The following is a 19,181-nucleotide window of genomic DNA, read 5'->3' as shown; positions in this document are numbered from 1 at the left end:
TTAAAGGCAAAAAAAAAAGGGCGCTAATGATAATCATTGGTTATAGAGTACCTCCTGGCATTTATGCACGCATGGCAGGGAAGTGCAACTCACAGTAACTATTTTATATAAAAAAACTGTACATTTATTACTGAACACACTCAGATTTAAGAACATGTATCGTTTTAGAAAGAGATGGGATTTTGAATGATACCATGAAAACAACTCATGAGGATTGCACATCACATCATTTTTTGAGTAACAGTTACAGAGCGAAGCACTTGAAAACTACCTGGATGTATGGTAATGACTGCGTACAGCACTTACATTCAAACATAGGGGGAAAAGAAGAATCATTTATATATATATATATATATATATATATATATATATATAAAATGCCTATATGTTCCTTTTTTGAGATCTTTTCCATTCCAGGTCAAGGTCTAGAGTCACTTCCTACTATGTGAACCTTCATTTTCTCCCCAGAAAAGCCAGTTTATAGACGTTGTCTCCCGTGAGATGGGTATTCTCATGCTTGTATGCCTGTACAGACAGATCAGCAGTGGCAAACAGTAAAAAACACTCAAGGCAAAGGGGAGAAAATGAAGATGATTTTGTTTTTTTCACTGTAAATATTTGCTCATTAACGGTATATGCCTAGATGTAGAAATTTATTTTATTCGTGCAGCACACTTTGCTTGAGCATATTTTTGTTTATTACAAGATTATTTTTACTGTGGAAAGAAAATGGAGAAGAACAGTACGTTATGCTAAAACGCTAAATGCTTTATCACAGAATGATTGAGCATAGCATGCTTTGGTTTTACACAATGAATTGGAGGTACAATATGACACTGATTAACAGGCGGATGTAACATTTCACTTAAAAATGGCCTTTTTTTCCCCAGAGAATTGGGAGTCAAATTTATGTTTAATGTGGTTTGAAGTTTTATAAGCACAACACAACATTGGATCATGTTTATATATTGTACAGTAATGTATGTTTGTGATATACATGGATGGACCAGCACATTTGTGGTGTTGTAACAACCTTGTAGCTGCATTACAATGATGTTAACACAATATAAATGCTTACCTTACCACATATTAACGTACAAAAAGGCCGATGTGAAATGTTACCTCAGCTGGTTTTTCACGTGTTCATGCTGAATGCAAATTAAGACGCATCAACTTTATTTTGAAAACTCCTGGAGGTGCAAAGTAGGCCTGTTTTATAGCGATTATTTACAAGGTAATATGCCAAAGTCACCTTTTAAAAAAACAAAATAATCAGAACTTGTTTTTAATGTCTGACTAGTTAATCAAAGTAATATATTTTAATTAATATATTTTAATATAAAAAAAATCTATTTGCTAATTGTTTTTTTTTTTGAAAATCAACAGGGTATTTACTATAATAATATATCGGCTGTCTGTTGTTCCTATAATTTTGTTTAGACTGGACAGACCACCATACAGAGAATAACTTGACTTTTATAATTCAAATTGCCCAGGTATCAATAATCTGTATGGCCCAGCTTTTTTCAATGGTTCCGTTGGTCTATATTTTTCCATAGAGATGTTGTCTAATGTGTGTACCCTTCTTAGCTGTCTACATTTGTGTCATTACCTTATGAAAACAAAATGACATGTTTTTAAAAGCACCATTTTTAGGTCAGTGGATGAATCAAAGTCCATTTTTAAAATGTATTTGTTATTAAATGGGGGGTTTTGTCTCGTGGAAAATTGGTTTTAAGATGGTAGGGCTAGGATCAGGACAGGTTTCCATATATTTAGAATAGTCATTTCATTAAAACAGTATTTGATTCTGTTAACACAAATTTAATGTGTCCCCCATAAATATTTAGGTCTTATTTGGTTGGACATGACGTTAGGATGTTGTATTTACTCATGTAGAATTGGGGACTGGATCGCACTGCAAAAACAATTAACAAAAACAATCAGTCAACCCAAACGGCAGCTGAAATCTTTGTTAATAAGGACTGAAACGTGAGTCAGGCAGCAGTCCCCACTGTCACTGAAGTTATCTGTTGTGTGTGCATTCAGGAGAGGAGTTTATATAGAACTGGCCAGAAAGTGTCATGGGCAATCACCACCATTTTTAAAAAGTCACATTTATCACTAGGTGAATTTGTTTAATATGTCTGTGTCATTTTGTCTCCATTTAAACTCCGGGTGAATGTAATATAGTAATCAGCACTTGTAAACAAAGTGTATTTTATCAGAAGTTATAGACTATTATGAATAAATAATGAAAAGAAAAACAATTTGTGTGTGTGTTTACTGGTGCTTACATCACAGAGGGGTGTAAGAGGCAGCCTGAAGTTGACTCGACAACATGAAGTTAATAGTCTATAAAACAGATATACAGATGTCATTCAGGGCAATCAGATTGGGCTTGATCTAATATTTAAAGCAGCAAATTTATAGTGCCACAAAAAGCAGTTGTTTTTATATACTGAGACATCGCTGCGTTTTCTGCAGGATAGTGCCATCAAAACATTATTTTATTTTGTTGTATTTGGTTTTTTTAACCGTGACATCCTGCAGGGATAGGGCCATCAAAAGGGGTTGTATTTTACCAAGACATTACTTCGTTTCCTGCAGGGATAGTGCCAGGAAAAGCAATTTTCTTTTAAAGATTATTGTTTTGGATAGGATAGTCTATATGTGAGGTGGGGGAGAGAGAGGGAGGGAGGGATGACATACAGCAAGGGCCCACAGGCTGTAATTGAACCCATGGCCGCTGCAGCAGGGACATTGTCTTAATATATTGGTCCTTGCTCTACCTACTTAGCCACCGGGTGCCCTGAAGCAGGTGTTATTTTATCCAGACATAGCTGCATTTCCTGCCAAAATAGTGCCTGGAAAAGCAGCTGACACATTTCTTGTTGAGGTGGTGCCACAAAATGATTGTTTTTTCTACAGAGACATCGCTGCATTTTCTGCAGGTTAGCGCTTTCTTTTGTTTTTTGTTTTAATCAAGATATCACTGTGTTTCCTGTGGAGATAATGCCACGAAAAGCAGTTGTTTTTTTTATCGAGACATTGCTGCATTTTCTGAGGTGGTGCCACATAAAACTGTAGTTTTTTTAGTGAGACATTGCTGTGTTTCCTGCTGGGACAGTGGCATGAAAGCTTTTTTTTTTTCTTTTTTATCAAGACATAGTGCATTTTGTGCCAGAGTAGAGCCACAAACCGGAGTTCATTATTGCAGAGACGTTGCTGTATTTCCTGCTGGGATAGTGCCACAAAAAGCAGTTGTTTTTTACCCAGACATGGCTGTGTTTCTAGCAGCTTTTCATCCACCAAAAGGGGATATTTTAAGCCATAACATGATCTTTTATGAACTATAACAGATTTTTTGTGCCTTAACTTATCCACAGATTTACCACAGTGTTGTTGAAACATAAAGTTTCAACTTATCCGCTACTTAATAATGTACACGTGTAACATATGTGTGGTTTGCAGAAACGTAGGGCATGAAAGACAACGATGACTTCTTCTCTTGGTTAGTAGCAGAGAACAGCAGAATGACTGTAGTAAACATTAATAACAATGAGAGAGAGGGGAAAAAGCACAGCTGGTACCAGTGTATCAATACTGTGAAAAATAAGTAACACTATGCCACTGCTGTTCATAGGCTTTGCTAGATTTAGAGCCATCCACCAGGCCAAATGAGCACACAGAGAGACTAAACATGATTTCTTTATGTTAATAAGCAACATAAAATGAACTGGTGACACAAGCCTGCCGAGTCAATACATTATCCAGGAGAGTTCTGTGTTTCTATGTTTAATAGGAATACAGAGTGAGGTAAATCTCCCACCTAGATGCTAGATTGCATTATGGGAAATGTAGGATCAAGTCTAGGGTTTGACTCAAAGTCAGGATGTCTCTGTCTCTGCTGTTTTGATTTTATTAATTCTTTTTTTAAATCTGTCTTTTTGAGTCCCCCAGCTTGAAACAATATGAAAGTGCAGTATGAAATGGCTGGAGGATCCCTTTGGGTTAAATTAAATCAGTGTTTCGTGTTTCATCTCCACTCTGTTATGCTGAGGATCATAATTCAGAGTAAAAGCAACAATAGTAGTAGTGCGCCTTTAACCAGCGTGCGTGCGCACATGCGTAAAGTATAGTAGGTGGTCGCGCATGGCATCTCCGTGCCTGCTTGCGCTCTGCTCTGCCGTCCTCTGCCGCTGGGTCGCTGATGATGCCGAGCGGAGCGGGGCGCTTGTACGTTTCGATGTGCGGCTACAACCGCAGTTCCCAAGATTGAAGTCGGATGAAACGGGAGACGAGGCTGAAATATGATGATGGATCGTCCGAGCCGTTTCTCATCGCTCGGACAGCTGTAACGTCGGCGGACACACGGGTGGATTCATCAAAGGTGAGAGTGCGGCTGTGAATCACGGAGGAAATATCCTCCTTATTCACCCTGGACCACTTATCCTCCTCATCTGATGCTGCTGCTGGTGCCGATGATGATGATGATGATGCTCTAAACGCAACCTGCGTGATTTTCCTCCGGTAAAGGCCAGCTCCCTGCTATGCCTCTCATTCAGCTGTCGAGACACCAGTGAGAATTGAAAAGATGCAGGATTGCCATTGTTTATTATCTCCCCCCAAAAATTTACGGGCATCACGACACATCATTCCCATTGTGGAAATAAGGTAAATAGGCAGTTAAATCAGCAATATGGCTGCGTTTGTGCTCTGCCGTAGCTTCAGAAGTGAATTTTAAGTGTTGCAGGGTTGCTCACTGTGAGAAATGAGGCTTGTAGAAACCGAGAAGTGGATGATATCAGCGGAAGGGAGGTACTGCAGTAACCGAGTCCTTATGTTAACTCGCGTCAAAGGATGTTGTCATTACCTCGGAGCTGAAGGTGCGGTTACAGTAAAATGCACCTTTACGGGCCTGTGATGATAACCACACAGTCTTAGTGTATCAAAAGAGAGATGACATCAAATTTATTATGATGTCATCATTACTAATGTGCAGATGAGTGCTTAAAATCCCATCAATTCAGACCTTTATCACACTGATCCTGGTCTGTGCCTTTGAATGTGCTCTGGTCTGTGAATTCATTTCATCCATGAATTATTAACAACTTGTCTCTGTTTCCTCATCCAACATGAAATGATCAACTCCTGCATTTATACTCATTCATTTGCTGCCATGCACCGCTTTCATTTTTCCAAATATCGCCTGCCAAATGCGAGGCCTGAGTTGCCTACTCATGAATTTCTGCAGTTACTTCACAGGCAGAATATTTACAATGAACCATTGTGTTATTTTGCTGACATGTGTCTGTTGAGTCTCCCACTGCATAGCAAATGTTTTCTTCCCTTTCCCCCCCAAAGTCCAAAGTAGCAACACAGCTCCTCTGACATATATAGTGTGTGTGTGTGTGTGTGTGTGTTGCTCCCTTTAATGTGTAATTAGGCTGACCAAGTGTTTTCAAGTGCCATCGTGGCCCAAAGTGAACCCTTAATCCTGACTGAGTTATGGTCATGATTTGCCCACTGAGCTGCTGAGAGCCACACGATTGATTCAGAGCAGTAAAATTGCTGTTTAATTTAGCACACAGAGTTTTTTTTTTGTTTGTCTTAGAATGCAGCAATTAATCGATCAGTCACACAACTAAAAATATTTAGCAACTATTTCAATGAGTGATTATTCTAAAGTCATTTTTCAAGCAGCCATGCCCAATTATTCTCTGGGTTCAGCTTCTCAGGAGTGAACATTTTCTGCTTTTGTCTTTCTTATACCATCAGTGACTAAATATTTTGGGGGATTTGGATTGTTGTTTGGCAAAAAATGAGACATTTAAAGATGTCACCTTGAGCTTTGGGAATGGAGACAGGTATGGCACCAATTAACAACCATTTTCACCCAATGAATCTTCAGGTTATTTGCCTGTGAATGAACTGTTTTGTCGGTAAAGTGTCAGAAAATAGAAAAAGGAATGCATGCTCCAAAACCAAAAATATTCAATTCACTGTCATATCTGGCACAGAAAAGCATTAAATGTATACTATGCAGGATTGTCAGTTCTTGTTTGTAATCAGGCTCGCCAGAGAAAGTGAAATTAAAAGTAACAGCCAACCCCAGATTCCCTTTCATGTTGTGTTTCACTTTCCTACATTTGTGTTTTTTGTGCTGTGTCTTTCTGTGTCTGCTGCTCAAACCTTTTATGGGGGTATACGCCCATAAACATCCCAAAAACAAAAATAAGAAAATAAGAAAACACAGGCAGAGGGCAGAGTCGCTGTAGAAAAATACACCACCACAGACTCATAGTGGGTCGTAAGTGATGATCGAGAGGGATTATTTCTGTATGAGGCTGTACATTGATTTGTAGGAAAGCCAGTATCTTTTTTGCTGACATTTTTGGCTTAGAAAATATAGATAATAATATAGTGGATTAATAGACTAAGCTGCAGCACCAGTGTTTTTTTTAATTATTATTTTAAAAAAAAGAAACAATACTTCACAGCAATACAGTCAAAAAACCCTGCTGGTGCCTGTAATCTGAAATTGTCCATAAATTTGTCACAAAATAGTAAAAATAAATGACTAAATAAAAATTTGCATGTCTGTTATATTTCAGAGCTCAAGGTAACATCTTCAAGTGCCTTGTTCTGCCAATAAACACTCTCCAAAAAAAAGTTTTCAATTTACCATCATATATGGGACAGAAAAGCATTCAATTTTCACGTTTGAGAAGCTGAAACCAGCAACATTTTTTGCTTACATTATTGCTGAAAAAATGCCCAAAACGATTATTTGATTATCAAAACAGTTGCTGATTAGTTCCCTGTTGATGTAGATAATAATATAGTTGATTGGTTGGACTAAGCAGCAGCTCCAGTGATGGGCTTTTTGATATTTCATATACTTGATCACTAGAATAATCATTAGTTGTGACTCTGATTATGATACTTACTGTTAAAGGTCTAGTGTGGAGGATTTAGCGGCATCTGGCTGTGAGGCTGCAGAACTGAAACTTGTGTGAAGTGTGTAGGAGAACTACAGGCTAACACGAAGACGCTAATGGTTTGTCCGCTCTGGGCTACTGCAGCACAACATGGCAGACTCTGTGTAAGACGGGCTGCTCCATATGTAGATATAATCAGCTCATTCCACGGTAACGAAAACACCATTCTTATTTTCAGTATCATCACAAACATAAGAAAACATAGTTCTGTATATTATATTCTGTTACAGCGAATAGATGCTCCTACTGGACCTTTAATCACTGAAATAACCATTGGTTGTTACCCAGATCCTAATACTTATTGTCTTCAATAAAAGTGAAATGATACTTGACTTCATTTTAGTGGATAGATTCCTTTAAAAGACCCTTGCTTGTGCCTGTAACCTGCAATAAGAACCACTCAACACAAGCCAGAGTAGTAAGCTAGTGACTGGAAAGAGGCTTTGTCATAACAGTAAAGATCACTGTGAAAAGAAGAGCGTCTCTAAAACACGGCTTGATGTAAAAAAAGAAAAGAAATCCTGCCTGTGTGTAGACTTCCTGAGGGTAGCAGAACCTTTGCTTCTTTGCTTTCGCTCTGCTTGTCAGCATCCTGTGAACATTCATGTGATCCAGGCATGTTTGGGGCGCTCGGTCCGAGGTACCCCGGCGCTTCTCACTCATTGGCCAGCTGTAATGTGCTCCGCGTCCGTCGTCGTTAAGTGGTTCCTTTGCAGCTCTCCGTCGGTGTCATTAGCCCACAGGATGCAGTCCTTGCTGAGCAGGATGTCATGGAGAATTATCATTTGCACAGACCACGGGCACTAGAGTGTACCCCAGCCAGCTCACCAATATCTCTGCAGGAAGAGAGAGAGGGGAAACAAAAGCACAAATTGAGAGCTAATGAAGTCCTTGAAGGAGGGAGAGAGGGGAGGTGTTAATTACTTATTCAAAAGTCAACTACATTTTGTCAGCGAGGAATAGCTTATCTCTCATAGTATTGGTAACATCGAGTGCAAAGACACCTTCGCTAACTCTTTCAATATGGCTTCTCTTCACAGGGTCGACGTTCAGGGCTTCACTTTGTTTGACATTCAACCACAGACAGGTAAGTATTGAAATCTTAAATTATATAGTCTAAAAAATGACACTATTTTCCAATACATTACACCACAAATTTAAACCACTGTACTATACTGAACACAGGATACTGGGAAAGAACAATTGACGATCTGTTTCAAATGAAAACATCCACTGTTCACTGAAAGAAATGACTTGTGCCACAACATTAAAGCCCTGATGACACTTTTTGAAGAGTGAAGGCTTGAGTGTAATAAGGAAACCTGTATCGTTTCAAAGGGAAATTTGTCTTCCACAAGTACGAGTGTGATGTTGAAACAAAAGACAGACACGAACAATGAATTATTTTTGAAAACTCACAACAGAGCCGACGCTGAAGTTGAATCAGACGTCAGAACAAAAGCTAAAGTTTAAATTGTTCAATAGATGTAGAGTCTTTGGTCTGAAAGAGATGAGTATCCTTTTTGTTCGTACAGCAACTGATACCTGCATCCTGAAGATTAAGGACTAATATTTAAATGTTCACATCATAAAGATATCATTTTTAACATCTTTGTACAATTGGATTTTAATATTAAATACAAATTGATGGCACACTTTAAAAGAATAGTCCGACATTTCAGGAAAGGTGCTTATTTTCTTTATTTCTTGTTAGCATAAGCAGATTTCTTACATGAACTCTGGACAATGTCAAGAGAATCAGGTCCAGACATCGTCCGGAGTTTGTTGTAGCACACAACAGGAGATTGTCAAACAAGCTCTCACCTACCGGAAGTACTCTGAGTTTAGGTGAGGCCTGGGTAGAGCAGGAGGCAGGAGATTACGATGATTACACCATGGGCACACAGCCAGTTTCTAATATGGGAGTACAACTGAGTCTTGTGCCGTTCAGAAGTCACTGAAGTTACAGAATCTCTGCAGTTAGATATTGTCACTGGCGTCTTCTTGTGACTGACCCCTCTTTTTCACCCTCAGATGTTTGTTTTTGTTTCATGTGAGCTTCATGATAGAAACGTTACCAACACACACCCGCTGTGAATTCTCCTAACAGTTTCTTACTCTATTCACACACGGGCTCAATCAGACATGACATAGACTTTGTGCTATGGAGCTGGCAGGGTAAAGTCAGTTAAAGGTCCAATCCACCTGATTTGGGAATTTGGGTTCTCACATACAGCTCCTTTGAGTAATAGTTAATTTGCAGTGTGTGTGAAAGGGGCTATAATTTGGTACAAAAGTGGCTTAAACAAAGAATAATCAAGCACATAACCAACTACGTTTTTTTTTTATTTTTGGAGACAGCTAAGATATAATGAGTTATTTAATGAGCTTTAGAGGTGCTGGTAGGTGGATTTTGTCACAGTCAGGCTAGCTGTTTCCCCCTGTTTACACTCTCTATGTTAGGCTAAGCTTATGGCTATTAGCTGTTTAGCTTCATCTTTAGCGTATATGACATGAGCGTGGTGTCAATCTTCTTATCCAACTCTTGGCAAGAAAGCCAAAAAGTATACTTTCCAAAATTTCAAACTATTCCTTTGAGTAAAAGTCACATTTTTGTCAACACACAATTTTCTTAGTTGCCACTGAACACTGACACCACACATTGCTGTTAAATAAGATGAGATAAGAACAGTTAGTGACTCTTTAAATTAAAGAAATCACAATTTATCTCTGGTTTTTAGTATCTTCAACTGCATCCCACATCCTTGATATTTAAGTGATTCAGATAGTGAATTGAGTGAGACAAACAGATAGTTTAGTTTCATTATTAAACTAGCTCATTAGCGTCTCTCAAAGCAATGAAATTTGTTGTGTACAGCTAAAGATTTCATCCCAGTAATTTCATCTGTTAAGAAATCCAAACAAAGCTACATAATCTGTGTGTTTTGCAGTGAAGTGATTAGCTGGAGTGATGACTAATACAGTCCTTGATGTACACAGGGTGAATAATAAAGGTGGTATACGAGTGTTCAGGAGCTCACATGTTCATTTCAGCTGAAGACCAGATGTTCTGTATTTAAAAGATGTTATTTTATAAGGTTTAAGTAATCATTTATGTTATTTAATACCACAGAAAGTCATATTCTGATCATTTTTCGTCAACTGCACTTTTAATATGCCATATATATAATTCATCCTCATTTGTATGCTTTCCGATTGTGGACAATGAAAAGAACTGTGTGTTTCATTTATTAACATGCTGCTGTCTGAACTGTACGCACTGCGTGCTCTGCTGTTTGATGTGCCACAGAATGATCGAGGAAGGCAGTAAACGAGGCAAGGCCATGGTGGAGAAGAGACAGCTCTTCATGGAAATGAGTGAGTGGAGTCGACTGAAGAGAAATCTCTTTTCACTATTCATAGTCGGCAGCGGCTCATGTAATTCTTTGACTGAAGCAGGAGATATGTGCTCCCTCACATGTACAGTGTAATTCCTCCCACACAGATAACGATCACGTGTAAATGTACCTTCTGTAAGCCTGATTGTGTTCGGAAAGAATGTAATTTTATTAAATTAAACTGGACAGGCATGGCATTAACTTGAGATCTGATTTTTTCTTTTTTGCAGGAGCCCAAAATTTTGATGTAATCAGACTGTCGACTTACAGGACTGCCTGCAAACTCCGGTTTGTGCAAAAGAGATGCAACCGTAAGAGATTTTCCTCTCGTTTCAACTGTTATGACACTGTGTAATTAACAGAAACATTATTTCCAAGAGTCACAGTCTGATCATAGTCTGTCTGTTTCCCCCTCACAGTTCATCTGGTGGATGTCTGGAACATGATCGAAGCCTTTCGTGACAACGGGCTCAACACGTTGGACCACAACGCTGAGATCAACGTGTCACGGCTGGAGACTATTCTGTCTTCCATCTACTACCAGCTCAACAAGCGGCTGCCCACCACCCACCAGATCAATGTGGAGCAGTCCATCGGGCTGCTGCTCAACTTCATGGTGGCCACCTACGACAGGTACGGGTGAGGTGGTCAGTGCAGATGAGCGATACACTCTGTGGGTGGGGATCACTGGAGTCACTTTTACTGTTGTTTGAGTGGCGTTGATGCAGAAACCACATCAAAATGGAAGCTGAATATTAAAATATGTTTTATAAATGTGTATTCACATCTCACATTTTAGACCAGTGGCTCCCAACAAAGGTATTTCTACTTTTGAGCCTTTGTCACTGGTTCCATGTGTCTACAGGGTTTAACCAATTACAAAAAAATGTTTTTTGTTTTTTTAACAATATCTAAAGGGCCTAAAGTGTTAAAATATTCTAATATTTTACAGGGAAAAAGTAAAGATTAAAAGCAAATCAGAATAAATTCACCCAAACAGATTTTTTTTCTTCTTGCTACCTCTCAGACAAATCTTATGATCCCTTGTGGGCAGCTTGTTCTCATATCCAGGTTGGCAAATACTGACACTTTGTCGCGCTCCTTGGTGTGTGATATCGACACCAAAGGCACCCTTTAGCATCTTCATGCAATGCACCGGGCTTTCAACTTACTCCAGTGTAAACCCATCCACGGCAATACTTGATGCCGAGAGCAACTGACACAGTATAAAGAGTCAGAGATTACGTACTGTATAGGGCTGGAGAGAGCGGAGGTGGATGGGCCAAACAAAACAAGACTTTAACCTAGTTTGCGCCCCGTGTGAAACCAAAATTCACCATTGTTTCAATGTAACATTACTTAATTTACGTACAGTCAAAGTGTACTGATGTCACTTATGTATTTACGTTATATTACCTTATTGTTACGCAACAAACATACTTATTTGAACTCAAAACATGATCTTTTTTCTAAACCTAACCAAGTGGTTTTGATAGCTACACCTAACTGGGTCTGGTTTGACCAGTAGCTCATGGTGGATTTTTCAGTGTGCTCCTATCCTGTACAGTAAGCTTCACTTTCAGTGACTGTGGCTGCTCAGAAAAGTTCTGACATCTTGCTTTTTACATGACAACCTGTGAAAAATCTGCTAAAAACTGACACAGTTTATCATATGTAGTTGATTATCAACTTAAAGACAACTAACGTTAATTACAGGTAGTGTGTTTAACTTTTATAAATAATAACATTAGCTGGCTGCTACTCAGTCTGTTGGAACAAAATTAGGCTGAAACTCAAGGTTATGGATATAACCCTGGTTCTCTGATTAGCATTAGTGAGTGTCTCACCAGACCACCCTCCTTGCTATGGAAGCGAGATAGAGGTGACAACTGAAGCTATGTCAGCCCAACATATAGGAGGAGGGTCCCAACCCCTCCTGACATATGCGTCACTAGTGCCAGCCAATTAGGGCTGGCGTAATATTATATGAGCTTCTGATGGGGTCATGCAGGAGGCGTTCCCATAGTGAGACACGAAACAAATGTTATGAAAGAGAACCTAGTATATGGTTGGACCGTGCATGGTCAGTGTGCTAAATTGTGGACAAATTGTTACAGGGATAGCCAGCGGAAGTGTCTATAGTGTTAATTCCTGGATGTTAAATGATCATCTGCAATTTTCTTCTGTGATCGCAGAAATTTTTGTTTTCAAAGTGTACTAAAGTAGTATGTCATAGGCAGCTGTGGATCAGTATGTAAGTCATTCACTCTGCAGTTCGATCCCCAGCTCCCTTCAGAATGCAAGTATCCTTGGGCAAGATACTGAACCCCAAAATACTCCCAAAAGCTGGGCCATAGGTGTGCAAATGTGTGTGAATGAGCATTAGATTAGATCCTGATGATCAGATTGGCACTTTGCCTGACAGCCTTTGCAGTCAGTGTATGAGTGTGTGTGTGAACGTGTAAAGCACTTTAAGTGATCGAAAGACTTGGAAGGATTTATAAAAATGCAAGTCCGTTTACTATTCACATGGTTACGATACCTGTGTTGGAGACAAAAAATTGGATATAATCATTCTGTTTTCAACAATTTGTTGTTCTGGATTACTCATCTGAGGTGTTGATGTGTAATTAATATTACCTTGTTAAACAGACCAGACCTAGGTTACATCCCATGACAATTACAAACATGCCCACAGCCTCAAATATTGGTCTTAGTAAAAACAGCAAGATAATTTCCTGCTTCAGCATCCAGATTAGGAAGCACAGGGGAGACTTTGTTTTGCCTCCAGGGTTGATACACACTGTGGTGGGCTGCAGTATTTATTCATGGACAAACTCAAACCTTCACTGTACCACCTGACAACTTTACTACTGCTTTCTCCTGTGCTCAGATTGCCAACACCTGAGCACCCTGAGCACATCCACCTTCACTCTATTTTTCTCTCGCTTGACCACACTCACTACGCCTACTATGCCACTCTTAAAATACAGTCATCAAACAGTGTCAACACCCTACAAATATGGGATTGAAACACCTCGTTTGAAATAAAAGTACAGGATAATATATAGAGCTCCTCCTAAATTTCTCGGATGAGGCTTTCTGGGTTGAGCTCTGCAGGTACAGTAATAAACGCAGTGCACTGCAACAACAATCGTTCATGTATTGAGGGAGTAGATCAGATGATTAATCACAGAGGTAGATGTTACCAGCAGAAACACTGTCGCCCCTATCCATTTTGAAAGAGCAACAGCCAATGGGGAAACTCGACTGGCCAATGGTGTCACTTTGTCACTCAGTCACTCACACAGTGACAGAGTTTCGCCTTTATAGGCCCCTGTTTTGCTGTGGTCCAAGAAAGCAAAGTGACACCATGTATGACATTAAAAAGGTGTCATAAAGTGATTATTTGGATTTTTCATACATTCATTATGTTTTGATTAAACAGTTCTATTATTATTCAAATTGAGCAGTTTAAGAAAATTTCTTTCAACTAATTAACTAAAACATTTTAGACATTCATCGAGCAAAAATGGCACGGTGGTACAGTGGTTAGCATTGTCGCCTCACGGCAAGAGGGTTCCTGGTTTGAACCCAAGGTGGGGGAGCACTTCTGTGTGGAAACTTAGATGTGCTGAGTTTGCATGTTCTCCCCGTGTCAGTGTGGGTTTTCTCCGGGTGCTCCAGCTTCCTCCCACAGTTCAAAGACATGCAGGTTAACTGGTGACTCTAAATTGTCCGTAGGTGTGAATGTGAGTGTGAATGGTTGTCTGTCTCTATGTGTCAGCCCTGTGATAGTCTGGTGACCTGTCCAGGGTGTACCCTTCCTCTCACCCAATGCTCCAGCCCCCCCATGACCCTCAAACAGGATAAGCGCTTACGGAAAATGAATAAGTGAAGTAAAAATATAAAAGAAAAAAATCAGTGGTTCTAGCATCTGTTTCCCTTGCAAGGATTTACTGCTCTGTTCTTCTCTTAAATTACACTGAGTATCTTGTGCGGGTTTTGTACAGTTGGTCAGACAAAACAAGTAGCAAGGCGGGGGTTTCTGGCACAACTTTACCTACTTCCAAGGTTCATGGAGATGAGCAGCACTTGTAGTATGTAGAACAAATTCAGTGCAAGACATAATAATATGTCTTTCAGCTTACGGCATTTTGAAACGCGTTGGACCCTGATGAAAGCCACATGCTGAAATGCATTGGTATTGCAATGAAGTTGTTCTATGTACTACAAGTGCTCCTCAAACAGACAAAAGGCACCTTAAGTCGTCACCTCAGACCAACTGTAATGGGCATTTTTCACTCTTTCCTGATATTTTTTAAACTGAATCCACAGACTAAAGGCAGAGAGAGGAACGAGACACACAGTATCATTTCATAACTCAGATAGCCTACTTTCAACAGGTCAGATAGTAATATTCAGGTGAATGATGGTGACTATGGAGGAGGATGTGGAGCACACACAGACAGAGAGTGTGACAGTGTAGAGACAGAAAGGGGCAATAGTTCAGCTGTTTCAAGTATCTGCATTGCCATATGCAAGACAGAGGCAGAGAGTGGCGACTGCCAGAGAGGTAACTCTAGTGGAGGGAAGCAAGGGAGGAAATGTGTTTCTACATTTTGTCTCATATTGCGAATTTTCACACTAATAGAACAGTAAAATGCATTGAATTTAGTGTGCAAGGTCTCTGTGTAATGATTTTTATAGAAAGGCAGATTAAAAAAAAAAAACACATACAAAAAATACAGACTTGGTGTGCAAACACCTGAAGTGTCACAGAACACTGTCAGGGTTCCCTGTATTTAGTACCAAGTTACGTAGTTCTTTCTTCCCAGGAAACTGTTAGAGAATAAAATACCTATAAGATAAAGGGTCAGCATTTTATTTCACAACACACTGTCTAAATGCTGCTTTAAAGTCCACTCCACGCTGCCAGGAATTCAGTTCTGGTGAAAATATGCTGAATTCCTCTGTAAGTTTATAACTGTAGAAAGTAAAAATTCCCAGAAGAAATACACAGCACAGGACTTCAGTATTCTCAATGGCCCTGATTTCACTGTACAAACTATCCATCCAGCCAGGTTTTAGGCCTCTGAAATCATGCCAAAACACTGACAAATGTTAGAACAAATACACATCTGCTTACTTTCTCTGTCACACAAAAAAAAGTCCCAATCAGCTGAAGTATTCCTGGTGATGTTTTACTGTATATCCCTCCTCTTAATGTTTGCTCTGTGCTCAAGGCATCCTGGAGTACAGAGGTTTATTATTGACCGTAAAGCTCTCTCTCATTATTGTACCCTGTGTGCTCAAATTGATTGGCTGTTTGCCCCTTCCATTCATCGACCCATTCAATTGGTTTACTTTTATCTGTAAGGCCATTCTGGTCCCACTCCGTTATTATTCATGCTGCCGTATCTCTGGGAAACTTTGTGGAAATGACTGTCTGCGATCACAGGAAGCAGTTTTGCTATCTGTCCCTGAGGTCCAAACTGAATTAGGCAGAAGAGCTTTCATGTACTCTGTTACCTCTGCTCGGAAGCCGGAGCTAAATGAATCTGAAATGAAAGAGCTGGTCTCTCTTGGCAAGTTAAAGAGATTTTAAGGGGTCTTGAGGCGGGCTAATAATGATATGAATATACCGCGTTAATGTGTGATTGAACGCTTAGGTCATGACTTTTGACATTTTACACATTAATGGATGCAACCTCAAAGTGCACTGATATGTTTGACATATGCACTGCTGTATGTTACAGTCTGAGAATCGATCGGGTATCAGTCTGACACAGATTAGTGTCTGGTATGTACTGCGTCAGCTTGTTGAAGGTACGAGTGCTGGAGCCTATCCCAGCTGACACTGGGTGAGAGGCAGGGTACACCCTGGACAGGTCACCAGACTATCAAAGGGCTGACACATAGAGACAGACAACGATTCACGCTCACATTCACACCTACTAGTAATTTAGAGTCACCAATTAACCTGCATGTCTTTGGACTGTGGGAGGAAGCTAGAGTACCCAGAGAAAACCCACACTGACAGGGGGAGAACATGCAAACTTTGCACAGAAGGGCTCCTCCACCCTGGGTTCAAACCAGGAACCCTCTTGCTGTGAGGCAACAATGCCAATGGTGCAGCGTGTGTTGTATTTTATTGCTTAGAGTGTTCAAACAACATGTTGATGACAAAGAGCAAAGGACACGGTTCAGGTGAGCTGTGAGGTACGATCATTTTTCAATTTATTCTGACATCACATGAATGCAGCACAAGGCTGGGGATGTCTGCTACTTTCCTCTCAAAGAACAACAGGTCCTTAGTCAGTGACATTTCTGTGACATCATATTGAGCGTACACAGCCAACCTGCAAGCAAACATAGAGGGATGGGGATGAGGGATTTGATTGGAATTGTAATAAATGTGTCATATTTCTGTGTAAATATCTCATTATCTTTTATCGAGGGGAGTCTACTGTATGTAACTTTATCTGAGGTGACAATTGTGGGATGATATTATGATTAAACACACAGTAACACAAGCGGAGAAGACTGACTTAGCTAAAGTTAAGTTGAAGACATTCCTTTTTAGTCCCACATTCTAGTAGACAGGTTTGACTGTTTTAATTTATTTTATTTTTCTTTCTTCCATTGGTTTTAAGTCAGGTGGGCTTTTACTTTTACTATTTTATAGGTTTATCTATTATTTCATTTTATTTTTTTGGTTTTACTCTCGCGTTATCATCTTTTATTGGTCTATTTATTCTATTTTGTTCTGTTTTTAATTATTTTGTTTATTTTAATTCATATGTATTATCATCTTTTAATGGTTTACTTTTGGTGCTATTAGGTTTTTTTATTTTAACAAATTTTTAATCAGTTCTGAGTCAGGTCTTTGTATTTTCTATTGATTTATTCTTCATCATGATTATTGTTTCATGAGGTCTCATTTCAAATTTTAATGGATTTAATTCACTTTTATGGTTGGTTGCTGGCTTTGTTCTGTGCCTGCAGCTTCTACTTCACACTTTGTGCCGCACAGTGTGATTCCACCTGGAATAGAAATTTGCTAAATAAATAAAGTTTTGCTTGCTTAGCTGCCATAAGCAATCAGAAGCTATTAGTCATAACAGACCGTGTGAGGCTGTAATGGGAAACCAGTCAGTGTATAAGACTGAACAAAGGTGTGTTTTACTGCTTATGAATTCATCCTTTCACCTTTCTTTCTTCTTGCAGTGAAAGCCATGGGAAGCTGACAGTTTTCTCAATGAAAGCCATGCTGTCAACAATGTGTGGAGGGAAAATTGTAGACAAACTACGCTGTAAGTACATTTGTAAGCCCCCCTACACCTGCCACCAGAAGACAGATGTATCTGTGTGTGTGAATGAGCTGCATTTTTTAATTAGCTTGATTTTCTGAAATGTCATTGCCACCTGCACATTCTAGGATTTCTTTATGTAGTTGCTTAAATTAAACACACAGGGGCACTGTTGAAACACACATGCAGAATTTATTTGCTTTAACTGTGCATATTTTGACTCTGCTGAGTACACAGGCTGCGGATCAATACATCCACAGAAATGTCAAAAGCCTGCTTTGCACTGTGTTCTTCCTAACAGTCTGACATTTGCTGTCCCTCAGATATTTTCTCACAGATCTCCGACTCAAGTGGAGTCATGATGTTTGCAAAGTTTGATCAGTTTCTCCGGGAGGTGCTCAAACTCCCTACGGCTGTGTTCGAGGGCCCTTCTTTTGGGTACACGGAGCACTCGGTGCGGACGTGCTTCCCTCAGCAGGTATGAGGAGGATTTATGAACACACCATCCTCTCATTCTTCTTCTTCTTCCCTATCTTCTAATAATTTGCATGTCTTGGTTAATACATGTTTGTGTGTGTTTGTATCCAGAAGAAGATTATGCTGAACACGTTTTTGGATGTGTTGATGGCAGATCCTCCCCCTCAATGCCTCGTATGGCTACCGCTCATGCACCGACTTGCTAATGTTGAAAATGGTGAGATGTGGACTCTCAGCTATTTATATTCACACTGTGCATCCACACTGACATTTCATCATTTGAATATAAATGTTCCTCATTTAATTTCTCTAAATTTGATGCTGATGTCTGTAAAACAGTGATGTAAAATAATGCATAATTTTACCTCTTTGGGCCTAGAAACAGTGAAATGGTAAACAGCTAAATGGATATGGACTTGAACCTCTATAGTGCCTGTCTAGTCTTTTGACCGCTCAAAGTGCTTTTCTCTTCCACCCCCAGGAGCGCTCATTTAATCCTTCCTCTGAACTTACATGTAAAGGTCCTGCACTTAATCTTCAAGTAAAACAGAGCGTTGGTGACTTAGTGGATAGAGCAGGCGCCCCATGTACAAGGCTGTTGTTGCAGCGGCCCCGGTTCGAGTCCAGCCTGGGGCCCTTTGCTGCATGTCATCCCCTCTCTCTCTCCCCCTTTCAAACTTACCTGTCCTGTCTATTAAAGGCAAAATGCCCTAAAAAATATCTTAAAAAAAAATCTTAAAGTAAAACATATAAGGATTTTTCCATCACTATTTTTAATAAGGGTTCACAAGCCCAATAGTTTAGAAACTACTGGTTTAAGTTTTTTTTTTTTTAATGTAAAATCTAAATCTGTAAAGTTATTAGTCACTATATTTGTCAATATATGTAATGGAGTAAAAAGTACAATATTTCCCTCTGAAATGTGGTGTACAAGTACAAAGTAACATTTAATGGATATACTCAATTAAAGGACAAGTACCTTAACATTT

General features: G+C 39.5%; 1 protein-coding gene across 8 annotated transcripts in view; it reads left to right on the top strand.

Annotated features, from left to right (window-relative positions):
- The first annotated feature begins 4,214 nt into the window (after positions 1 to 4,214).
- dtnbb (dystrobrevin, beta b) overlaps positions 4,215 to 19,181 on the top strand; it is a 44,999-nt gene continuing 30,032 nt past the window's right edge. For 6 of the 8 annotated variants that reach the window (XM_050062490.1, XM_050062489.1, XM_050062488.1 and 3 more), the window contains exons 1-8: positions 4,215 to 4,393; positions 8,045 to 8,091; positions 10,315 to 10,382; positions 10,633 to 10,713; positions 10,822 to 11,035; positions 17,633 to 17,718; positions 18,039 to 18,193; positions 18,304 to 18,409. In XM_050062490.1, coding sequence (XP_049918447.1) covers positions 10,316 to 10,382; positions 10,633 to 10,713; positions 10,822 to 11,035; positions 17,633 to 17,718; positions 18,039 to 18,193; positions 18,304 to 18,409 — 709 coding nt within the window. In that variant the 5' untranslated portion in view covers positions 4,215 to 4,393; positions 8,045 to 8,091; position 10,315. Of the gene's footprint in view, positions 4,394 to 8,044; positions 8,092 to 10,303; positions 10,383 to 10,632; positions 10,714 to 10,821; positions 11,036 to 17,632; positions 17,719 to 18,038; positions 18,194 to 18,303; positions 18,410 to 19,181 lie in introns of those variants that run through there. The other 2 variants (XM_050062485.1, XM_050062483.1) reach the window with 2 other exon arrangements.

Source organism: Epinephelus moara, chromosome 14 (assembly GCF_006386435.1).
Source record: "Epinephelus moara isolate mb chromosome 14, YSFRI_EMoa_1.0, whole genome shotgun sequence".
In the NCBI taxonomy this organism is placed as follows: Eukaryota; Metazoa; Chordata; class Actinopteri; order Perciformes; family Serranidae; genus Epinephelus; species Epinephelus moara.
The sequence above is the reverse complement of the archived record's forward strand: the minus strand, read 5'-3'. Positions and strand labels throughout refer to the sequence as shown.